This window comes from Diabrotica undecimpunctata, chromosome 7 (assembly GCF_040954645.1).
Source record: "Diabrotica undecimpunctata isolate CICGRU chromosome 7, icDiaUnde3, whole genome shotgun sequence".
NCBI lineage: Eukaryota > Metazoa > Arthropoda > Insecta > Coleoptera > Chrysomelidae > Diabrotica > Diabrotica undecimpunctata.
The window spans coordinates 148,085,264-148,097,859 of NC_092809.1; the positions used below are offsets into that span (position 1 = coordinate 148,085,264).

General features: G+C 34.9%; 1 protein-coding gene across 4 annotated transcripts in view; it reads right to left on the bottom strand.

Moving 5' to 3' along the window:
* The window catches only part of cib (thymosin beta cib), a 102,341-nt gene that overhangs the window by 30,876 nt on the left and 58,869 nt on the right, over nucleotides 1-12,596 (bottom strand). For all 4 annotated transcript variants that reach the window (XM_072538523.1, XM_072538521.1, XM_072538522.1 and 1 more), the window contains exon 2: nucleotides 8,441-8,594. In XM_072538523.1, the coding sequence (XP_072394624.1) occupies nucleotides 8,441-8,594 (154 nt within the window). The remainder of the gene's footprint in view (nucleotides 1-8,440; nucleotides 8,595-12,596) is intronic.

The window sequence follows — 12,596 nt, forward strand, 5'->3', positions numbered from 1 at the left end:
GCAAAGTTGGTCCCAAAAAATTTGACCTCTGACCAAAAGCGTGTCCGTCAACAGATCTGCTCAGATTTTCGTGAGAGGTTACATGGAGAGCCTGAATTCATGAAAAACATCATCACTTGCGATGAAACCTGGATATTCAAATACGATGTTGAAACTAAGCGACAATCCATGCACTGGAAAACTCCTGCATCGCCAAGAATGAAAAAAGCAATGATGTCGAAATCAAAATTTAAAGCCATGCTAATCGTTTTTTTTTTCGACATTAAGGGCATCGTGATGACTGAATGGGTTCCAGAGGGTCAAACTGTAAACCAAACTTACTATTTGAAAGTTTTGGCAACGCTGCGAGAGCGAGTTGGTAAGAAACGGCCGGAGTTATGGAAAAACAAGCCGTGGATCTTGCACCAGGACAACGCATCTAATGCTAGAGGCATTCCAGTGCTCGAACACCCGCCGTATTCGCCTGATTTCGCACCCTGCGACTTTTTCCTGTTACCGAAGATCAAGTCTGCCTTAAAAGAAATCCGGTTCGAGTCAATGGAAGAAGTGAAGCGAAAAACCACGGAGCTCCTAAAAGCTCTAACAAAAGAAGACTTTCAGCATTTTTAAAATAAAACTCTTTTTCATAAGCAGTCTCATTATTTAAGAGCCAAACTTCGTATATTATATAAGATACAAAAAAAAAATGTTGAAAATGTGTCTTTTTTTAGCATTCTAGATTCTAGACGCTAATATTGAAACAGTTCGTCCATAGTTCAGTTGTCTTTTGATGCATGGTAGAAAACCAACAATTAATGGCACAGTCTTCGTTGTAATTCGTAATTCGTTAATCATTCATTCTGATATTCGAAAACTATTAATGACTTTTTGGAACAACCTATAATCATTTCACTGATTAGTAACAGTACTTAATATAAAAATCTAGTAATAGTAATAGTACTTAATATAAAAATCTAGTAATAATAACTGTGTGATCAGATTAAAATACATGTTTTGATCAAGATCAAAAACAGACAGAAAAAATCAGGTGTACAACATAGTAGGACATATCTGTGGGTGTTAAAATTGAATTAGAAAATTCTGATACCCACGTCGCGTCGTATGAATTGCCTTCATAAAAATTATCCTAATGAGACCAGTATAAAAATGCATTTATTATTATCAACAATTATTTTAAACGTAGTTGTTTGTATAGCTTTTTAGTTTATATTGTCAGGAGAATGTCTATATTCTTAAAAATAATTGTCGAGCAATAATTATAAATACAATAATGAATAAGTATATGCATTTTAGAGGTGGTTACCTCTGCAAGATATTCACAAGAATAATAACAAAAAGATTGGAAACAAAATTAGATTTTTATCAATCTAGGGAAAAGGCAGGTTTTGAGAAAAACTTTGGCACCAACGACCATTGGCACTGGCTTTCGTAGACTTTCGCAAAGCATTCGATATGATAGAAATTAACAGCGTAATGAGAGCGTTTGAAGAAAGTCGCATAGATTATGATCTCTACTCCAAACTGATCGCGAATATAAACAATAATGCAACCATGACCGTAAGACTACACAAAGATACAAAATGTATAAAAATCAGAAGGGGAAGCAGGCAAGGAGACACGTTATCTCCCAAACTCTTTACGGCAGTTCTGGAACATGCTTTCAAAAAATTGGAATGGGAAGCGAAAAGTATTAATGTGAGATATACCTGGATAGATGTAGGGACATTATAGAAATATTTTTCAAGGGAAGTGCAAGTGCCAGCATAAAAAACCAAATATCATACAATATAATTTAGGTTCCTATTTCCTGACAGTTTACGTCCCTTGGTAGGGACCAATGAAACAGCTTCACCAAGCCGTGAGACCATAGCTTTTACCGTATCACTCATCCATTGGTCAAATCAACTCATTCTAGAATTTTCAAATTCAAAGCTGCAAATTCGCCTTTGGATTTTAAACTACTGTGAAAAATGCCTGTGTACCATCAGAATCACTAAACATAATGCTGTTTACCTTACTAATACTACTGAAGCTGTAGTGGTGCTTGATAGTATGATGAAAGGGTTAAGTTAGCTCAGCACATCTAACTTTCGTTTCTTCATTTGAATCGTGTTCCTGGTACTAAGGTCACTTAGTTTGTTCATATGTTTCACTGATGCGGTGTTATTTTATATATGAACGTCCACCATGTGCAATACTAAAGACAGCATTACAAACTGTGCATTCTGCTTCATTGTCAAAGCGTCTCTTTTTAATGTACACCCATTCGTTGAAGTCCTCCTTAAAATTGCACTGATGCTTGCGCATACTTAGTAATTAATGACAATATGAGATGTACTAAACACACACTTGTTAAAAGACAAACACTCACAGTCCCGCTGACGTGTTTGACTCTGGTTGGAGAGTTTCCTGCAGAATGGGATACCATCAGTTACAAATAATTATAATAAAAAAGAAGAATAAGAGACGCAAGAGAAGAATACTATTCATAAAAATATAGGTGCCAAAAATAACGGACGTGTCGTATTAGATTATTTTCTAAAATGTAATTGTAGAAGTGCCTGTGTTATTTGTACATTATATCGCCAATTGAGATTCACTTTGCAATATCGTTATAACCATTTACATAAACAAGTCATAAAACCGCCCATATTACGTCGTTCACAATATCGTTAAAACAAAATTTTCCTAAAGAGATGTTGCTATTATACAGTTGAACTCAAATCTGTCTATCTAAATAAAATATTGTAACCCTACACATGTACATATAGTTTATAAATATTGTTGTTATATATTGCCCCATTAAATTTTAACTTGCTTCCTAAGAGCAAAATTGTGTTCAATATTGCAATTTATGTAATTTTATGTTAGTTGGATGGCATTAAGATGAAATACATCTTGTAAACATAGTCATAATACTGAAAAATGAACTCGCTTGTAAAATAACGCCAAAATAATAGTTACACATAAACAATGCTGGTAATGACATTAAAAATAACGATGAGTTGGTATATCTGCTAGAGATCATTCAATACCATAACGGTATATATATTTCTATTAAGACAAATTAGTAATTCAATTAAGAGTTCATTATAAGTTTCTATTGTAGACTCAGAGTAATGAAATATTGGTTTGAGCATTAGATAGTTTTTAACAGAATATTAAAATAATTAAAATACGCATTCACAATATTGAAGAAATATAGACGTTATAAAATTGCAGCAATTATTATATTAAGGAGAAAAAACAATAAACTGGTTTCAGTGGACATTCAAAGTATTAAACAAAATCTTAACAAAAACTACCTGAAGAAATATATCATCAGACCCTCAGGTGCAAAATGACAAATGAGGATATGGATGTATTGGAGGTTGCCGGCATTTGTTGAGAAGGATTATAAAGAAATACATCACTCAGTAGGAAAGATATTTCATCACGAACTAGACAACAAATTAAGCTCAAAACCAACCATTGTCATTATTATGAACGTTCCAATCTTAATATCAATGACCAATTTATTATGTCCCTGGTAGTATAACAACAAACGAGAAATACGAATTGACGTGGCTGGTCATACAAGGAAAGGTGTAAGGCAAAAGAGAACCGGGGAGAAGACGCACGTCCTAGCTGAAGAATTTGAAATAATGTATGAGAAAACGTCAATAGAACTTTTCAGATGGGGCACGTTAAGAAGAAGTGTAACAACGACAGGAGATACCGGTACCGTACTGTGCTCACAGATCAACCAGTGACACATAGTAGACCGGATATCACACACTAGTTAATAATCTAATGAGACAAACACGAACTAATATGGCGATCTCTAACAACAGTATGCGTGTTAAAAATAACGGGAAGAACGCCGAGTTCTTGAGCTACAAATAAAGACGCAATGGAGAATGGAAAATACCTATTATCCTCTCTACTGCTCTTTTCGAAGAACCTTCTAGAAAACATTAAGCATCTGAGTCTGTGAAAAGATCTGTAAAACATGCAAAAAGCTATACTGCTTGCGACGTCCAGATGTGTATAGAAGATTTTGGAGATACTCCAGCATATTAATTAGGTCACCTAGGGATCGATAACACGTAGAGAGTCTCCCCAGTCCCCAATCCATTTGATACCCTAGTGATAGGGGGTGAATTTTTCTCTTAGAGGAAGTGAGAGCCCTATGGCTTAAATTTGGATAAATGCAATAAAGCAACAGACACTAGTTAAAACAATAAAATTAGAAGAGAAAAGTAGCCTAGAACAGCAAGTAAAACAACTATCTTTACACATTTAACTTTTGTCCCCCCAATGAAGGTTGTTTTCTATGGAGGATTGGTGTTTTCTCCGAACATCATTCAAACACATGTGTTCATAGAAATCCACATCATTGAACAGGCTGCGTCAATATTTTGCCCTGGCCACGAGATCCCCCAGATTTATCCCCAAGTGAACACGTGTGAGACATGATGGGTTAGATAACTCTTAATTTAGAGCATCCTCCTCAAGCTATGGGAGCACTTCGGGAAGAATTAATTAGGTCATGGAACGAAATACTCCAAGGTGATATTGAACACCTAATCAGAAGCGAGTCCAGGTGCATTCAAGAGTGTACTGTTCACCGAGGTGCATCAACACATTATTAATTGATTTACCCTGTAAGTTGTTTCAATTATACTGAAATTTTGATCGTTTGTTTATTTTGCTACTCTCTATAATAAATTGTACAAAATATAATAATTTATAATATGTGTTACTTAATTAATTTAATAAAATACAAAAAGGAACATATTCGCTAACATTACACAAACATCTAATGACAATCAGTTTTGTGTAGGGTTCGTAAAAATTAAAAAATGCAAAAGTTTTAGGCTTATTTTTAATGACGCGCAGTGTATATTTAAATGTAAAAAAGAGCGAACTTCTTAAAACATGACAGTGAAAGATGAGAGGATACAGTTTAATTTTGGATACCATGATTCATATCTCGTCTTACTCATTCAATAGAATCTACAAGATATTTCGCACCTTTTGGATGCGATTAATTTAGCATCAGCCATATTAAATTACAGCTTCCAGACGCTTGATAAACTACCTTGACAAGCGAAACAAAGACATAAGTGTTTGCCAAATGGCAAATATTAAAAATAACCTCTGCAAGAACTCGTCAGAACCTCGAAATCTTCAAAAATAGACACCCCCGGCAGACGACAACATATTTCTTGTCTGTCTTTTCACATTCTATAAAACTTCGAGTTCGAGTTAGTTTTATTGTATGAGGATTTGTTACAAAGACAATATTTTGAATTTACTACAGATATATGACATCTTTAAGGATGTCCTGAACAATACTGACCATGAATTCAAAAATTATAAATACGCCACACAAATACTCCTACCGAATAAAATTATTACATGTTACAGTTTTATTAGAACGTTACAGGTAGACTAATAATTGAAATTTTCACATAAAAAAAGGAGATCAGTGTTCCTTTGCAGTGTACATGAATCAAAGTCAATGTACTATTAATCAAATCAAATACTACTAATCAAAATCTTTAGCGAAGCCATTTAAGAACTCTATTGAATATTATAGAGAGAATGTGTATTCAAAGAGCTTCAGCTGCTTCGCAACGTTGTAACACACTTTCTCTAAATTGTTAAAAAGCACCTGTTGCCTGATGTGGTTCCAAAGTTGGGGTCGAACTACCTTAACTGTTGAAGAAAACAAAGAAATATTATCATATTCCTCTTGAAAATCAAGGCTATGTACCTATTAAAACTAATTCCACCCCACAAAATCTGGAAATTTATAAATTTCCTAAATAGTCGACAATATCTAGGTTCGAAGAAATTGGTCCAAACAGTTATATATTAACTAACACAATATTTTCCAAAACGATACAAGTTGGTAAAGAGAACAGACAGATTTCCATTCCTCCTATTAATTTCCTTTAGCCAAGCCTTTGACGTAGAGTTACTACGGAAATGGCTAGTGCTTGTCAGAATAAAAAAGTCATGACTTTACAGTTATCGAATATAGTTCTTCAGTACCCAATAGAGTTATGTTCTTCTTCTTCAGGTGCCATCTCCGCTACGGAGGTTGGCAATCATCATAGCTATTTTAATTTTTGAGGCAGTAGCTCTAAAAAGTTGTTTTGAGCTGCATCCAAACCATTCTCTCAGGTTCTTGAGCCATGAAATTCGTCTTCTTCCGATGCTTCTTCTGCCATCTATCTTTCCTTGCATTATGAGTCGCAGGATGCCATACTTCTCGCCCCGCATCACATGTCCGAGATACTGTAGCTTTCTTTCTTTAATTGTTAGTTCAACTTCCTTCTCTTTACCTATTCTTCTCAGTACTTCATTGTTCGTAACTTTATCTACCCAGGAAACCCTCAGAATTCTTCTATATTTCCACATTTCAAAGGCGTTAAGTCGTCTCACTGTGTCTAGATTTAACGTCTATGATTCCACTCCATAGTATAGTAGTACACTGTATATGTAACATTTTGTTAGGCGTACTTTAGGAGCTAATGTTAAATCTTTGCCACGTAGGACCTTTTTCATTTTCATAAAATTAGAACGTGCTTTTTCGATTCTGACTGATTTCTGCAGTGTAGTCATTATTTTCTGTTATGTGTTCCTAGGTAAGTGTACTTTTTACTCTTTCGATCTGCTGGCCTTCTACTGTTAAGATTTCGTTAGTATTATGGCTGTTTTTACAAATTTTCATAAACTTCGTCTTTTTGATATTGAGCGAGAGTCCGTACTCCCTACTACACTCCCAGAGTTATGTAAGAGTTAAAACATGCTATGATAAACAATACCAATGTTTTATCTTTAAATTTTTTTGTGAAGAGACCGATTTGTCAAAACCGATTCGTATAGAAATTTTTAGTCATTATTCCTCAGTCTAATTGTATTCAGTTTAAGAAAATGCCTCGAGTTCCAAGACACCAAAATTACCACCATGTTAGCTATTTTGACAGGGGTAGAATTATTGCGTATAGAGATAATGGGTTTGTCGTATCGCGAAATTGGCCGTCGTGTTAATTGTACGGCAATGACGGTTTTATGCGTGTCTGTCGTGTGTGGACAAAAGAAGGTAGAGAAACACGAAGAAGACCAACTGGTCAACCGAGACGTAACACAGAGCGTCAAGATAGGCGCTTTAGATTACTGGCTCTGCGTGACAGTTTTGCTACTGCGCGTTAAATTTCTGACCAATGGTTTGGATTAGAAGGTAGACCTGTTAGTATGCGTACACTATACCGTCGCATTAGAGCCTTTGGACTGGTTTCATTCCGCCCACGACTAGTGCTTCCTTTGACTGCGGACCACTGTCATCAACGTTTGAAATGGTGCAGAGAACGGCAGCATTGGCTGGCAGAATGGCGTAATCAGCGATGGATCACGATTCTGTTTAGGAATGCATGATGGTCGTAGGATGGTAAGACGCCGTCGTGGAGAGCGACGAGATATCGTGTTTGCTGTTGAGAGGCATGTAAACAGGACAGTTGGAGTAATGGTTTGGGGGGCTATTGCCTATGGTAGCCGATCACCCCTTGTGTTTATTCGAGGCAATATCACAGCTACGCGTTATGTTGATGACATCTTACAAACCACTTTAACTGCCTTATTTCGACGGCTGTCGAGACGTCCTTTTTCAGCAAGACAACGCGCGTCCCCATATTGCTCGTAAAACTATAGACTTTCTCCAAGAAGCTGGCGTTAATGTTTTGCCGTGGCCGCCCTGTGCTCCGGATAAAAATCCTATCGAACACGTATGGGATATGATAGGAAGGAAGACTGTCCACTTTGCACCATCCTCCACAGACTCTGGGACAGTTAACACATGAAGTTCAAGTTGCTTGGAACGAGGTGCCACAAGCAGACATCGATCATCCCATCAATGCCTAGACGTTTACAGGAGTGTATTCAGCCACGGGGTCGCCAAACACATTTTTTTTTTGATTACTTGTTAATAAAAATTCTTGACAACGTTATTGTTTCATTCTTAATGTAAATCTACCATGTTGCCAAAAAATTAAGTTTAAGAAATTATTCCTTCTGGGTGAAACATTTCTGAGTATGTCACTGAGTATATTTTCAATTTAAAATTCAAAATAAACAGCACTAGACAATGCATACGTCAAAAATTATTACCATAAAAATGCAACAGATGAAAAAAGCATTTATGAAAAAAAGTATTTCAATTTGACTTGAATATAAACTCAATTCTTATGGCATATCTAATACTAGCAATATTCGTAACTTTTGACGATCAGTTCATACCTATTACATAAATGATAAGTGTCTAAATTAGTATGGGATTTAAAAATAGATGTTACCTTTTCATAGAAAACATAAAAATTATTTCAAATAAAAGCTCAGCTTCTTATATATTATTTCATAGAAAAAAAAAATTATAAAATATGGAATCTCTTACCTTCAGCTGATGGTAGAACCACTTTTTCTTGTGTATCAGCGTTTTTAAGATTACATGATTTGAATGTTTCTAATTCACTCTTGAGGTCACCTGCTACTTTGGGAAGGTCCTTGAGTGCTGGTGGGGCTGGAGCAGCTGGTACTGTGCAAGACATCTGAAAAGAAAATGCATTTATTAAAATGGAAATATTTAAGCTAAAACAGGAAAATAAAAATAAAAAACTAGGTTGTAGAAAATAGATAATAAGGATATGTTTACTGTTTCTAGCATGTTTCCCAAAAATGAGAAAAAGGAAAAAACAGAATGGTAGTGACACACAATAAAAAACGAAGCACACACAAAATAGACTAGAGGAGACAACTTTTGAGGAAGCACGGGAGAGAAGGAATAAAACATGCAGAAGACAAAAAAATGGAAATTCGAAAGTCATACGATACAGGAAATGAACAGAATCTTAAAACTGTAGTGCCCGTGGAAAAAAGAAGCTGTTTGTTTATAGCATCTCCCTATGATACCTTTTGTAAATATTAATCAGGTTTTTAAATACCTGATTACAAATAAACTACAATTTGTAAAATATATTATATATTTATTAGATTATATAGATATTAGAAGAGTAGAATGGAACGATCATATAATGAACAAATAGAGTAGTAAAGACGGCAAGAGACGATTCCCCAATAGGAAGACCACGAAAACGATGAAACGACAACTTACTGGAGGCACATTGAAAAACAGACGAAGTCATGTCTATATAAAAATAAGAAGAAAAAGAAAAAGAAGAGAAAGCTTTGATTTTTAGATCATAAGCCAGATTTGTTTATTTTACAAATGTAATAAATACAGTATTGTGCGAATTAATGGAATCATTGTGACACTTTTCAATATTCACAGTTGGCAACACTGTCCACATATTTATAACTGACCAAGCATTGAAAACATAACCTTACTTTTCTCTGCCTTTTATTTGAGGGTGTTAGGACATTTCTCACTAAGTTTGTGTTGTTTTGTACTATTTTGTGATGTTTTCGGTAATTAGTGAGTTTGTTTCGTTTAATTCCATCAAGGATATTACGCCTAGGAAGCGTGAAAAGATTATCACGTTAAGTGACACACTTATATGTCACAAAGAGAAATCGCAAGAACGTGTGAAGTGAGTCAGGGGGTATTAAGCAAGATTTTGAAGCGTACACGAGCAACAGGATCAATGAATGTGAAAAAGTTAGGAACATGCGGACGAAATAGAAAAACAACACCAGCTGATGACAGATTTTTACTTCGAAAGAGCAAATTGGACCCAAGAAAAACAAGCCAAGAGCTCTAACAAGATCTAGTAGCATCAGGTGTGGCTAGATCATCACTCAGCTGTCCGGAAAGTACTTTTGGAGAATGGTAGAAGGGCAATGCATCCACAGAAAAACAGCTTCTAATTGAACGAATGAAGAAACAACAAAAATATTTTTTGGGGGTGTTTTTCATACATGGGGATTTCATACATCTTTGGTACCAATCGAACGCATGATGAATAGCCAAAAATACAAATCCATGTTGAAACAGCGTTTGGACACAGAACTCCAAAAAGGTCAGCCTCAAGGAGGAGCGATTCTTCAACAGGACTCTGCTCCCAGGTAATTCGCCAGACCTACACCCCATTGAAAATTTATGGGCCATTTGCAAAGCTATGCTGCGCAAAATCAACTCTACAAAAATAAAAATGGCAGAAGTGGTCATTCAGGTTTGGTTTCGCGATGAAAGGATATGTGGAAACTGACAGAAACTCGTAGAATATATGCCAAAACGTGTAAAAGCTGTAATTGCAACCAAAGGGGGACATATTTCCTACTAAATGATGTTTACCTTTATAGTTTTGTCAAAATATAATTTTTTTTCTAAATAAACTGTTTTTTTCATTAAAGCCTATGATTCCATTAGGTTAGGTTCGGTTAGGTCGCACAGTACTGTAGTTTTGCAGTTTAGTCCAAAAGATATTTTAAGACGTAACAAAAAGTAAAACGAATTATTATATTTGAATTGTGGTTTTTGCAAGTAAAAATTCACTCCCAGTATAGTGAATTTTTACTTGCAAAAACCACAATTCAAATATAGAATTTTTATCCACGTTCCTAATATAAATATATTTCTTATCTTTATACAACCGTAATGTTTTAAACAAAGGCATAGTAGGTACTTAATTATTAAGGTCTATTAACGAGAACACTAATTATACCTATACCCAACGGTACATAAACCAATGTTTGCTGCTAAAACAGTAGCTGCTTTGTGAGCAAGTTATAAACAATTTTCCGACTACAAAATCAACTGCGATGTAGAATTTACACGAAACTGTAACGCAAATATTGAACGGATAATCCTTTTCAAGTTTGATAGAGATGAGCAGTACTTCACAATCCGTTAATTTGCTAAAATATGTTTTTTTAATCGGAAAGACACAACACAAATCATCAAGTATTTACAATTCTTAACACAATCAAAACGTTTCTTTTAATTCCGTAAGTTTACAGGAAATATCTCATCACAATAAATCAATTAATTTGACGTCAGGGAGTCATTCTCTATTTTAACCCTTAATAAGATAACGGGAACATATTTCCCACTTTACTTTGCCGCCAAATTTCGATTGTCGCTGTCAATACACAGAATGTTGAATTTTGTGATATTACGTATTCATTTCATGGATAAATACACCAACTATTCTGACAGTTATTCCATGGATCTGATTTTTAGTTGACAATCGACAACTAGATTTTCATAGGTTATGATATTTCTTGCCGCTAAAAGTTGATTTTTGTTACAATTTTGCAAATTATTTGGTATTATTGATATATATATATTGTTTGGTCAAGCTAAATACATTGTAATTTGTTATACAAATTTATGAAAAGATAGTTATTTTTGTCTTTGAAGTTGGTGGGAAAATTATTCCCCTTATCCAATTCCATAAAAAAAAACGCAAAAGTCATGCACCAGAAACATTAAAATGTCTGTTATATTTTAGGATTATGAATTCAAGAAGGGGATTATCAGAACGTGAACTCCTTGCTGCCTTAGAAGAAGATTGGTCTAATGTTAATCTCGACACTGATGATGATGATGACATTTTTATACCATCCCCATCTACTTCTGTTTGCGGTAAGTCCGATGGAGATGTTATTGATAGCAGAATTGGGCAATTGCTTGGTGAATCTGATGAAATTGTTCCTTCTACAACCGTTGATGTAAATTCCACAACTGAAAGAACATCTGAGAATGACCCACAAGAAAATCAAAGTGTTTTGGTAGAACAGAGTCCAGTGGTTACGCTAACTAATTTTACTGGACAATGGACCTCTGAAACAGATGTTCCAGAAATACCAAAATTTGAGCCTGTGTTACAGTCAAATGTTCAATTCACCCATAAAAGTCAACCAATATTTTATTTTGAGAATTTCTTCCCTTGTGATCTAATAGAACAAATTGTTGCTCAAACGAATTTATATGCTGTACAAAAAGACAGCAAAAATTACAAAAACACTAGCCAAGAAGAAATAAGGGCATTGCTAGGTGTTTTTATTTTAATGGGACTGCACCCTGTACCAGACAAAGATTTATATTGGTCAAGTGATCCTTTTTATAATAATCCTGTTATCTCGAAAGCTTTTACAATAACCAGGTTCAAAAAATTAATAGAAAATATCCATCTAAATGACAATTCAGCAGCTGCAGAGAGAGGTTCACCAACTTTGATATACTGTAGATAAGACCATTTATAGATAGACTAAATGAAGTTTTCAAAGAACAAGCCAAACCTGGAAGTCGATTTTCTATTGATGAATGTATGGTGAAATTTAAAGGACGTAGTTCTATCAAACAGTATATGCCCAAGAAGCCGATTAAGCGTGGTTATAAAATTTGGGCAAAGTGTGATGCTATTACTGGGTATCTGTACTAGTTTATTATCTATACTGGAAAAACTGAAGGCATTGAAAATGATGGCTTGGGATACAAGGTTGTAACTGAATTATGCCAAGATATACCACACAAATCTTTGGTTGTTTTTGATAACTTTTTTACGAGTTGCAAACTGTTGGAAGATTTATATGCTAAACAGCTGTATGCTATAGGTACAGTTAGACCTAATCGCAAAGGTTTGCCCGAT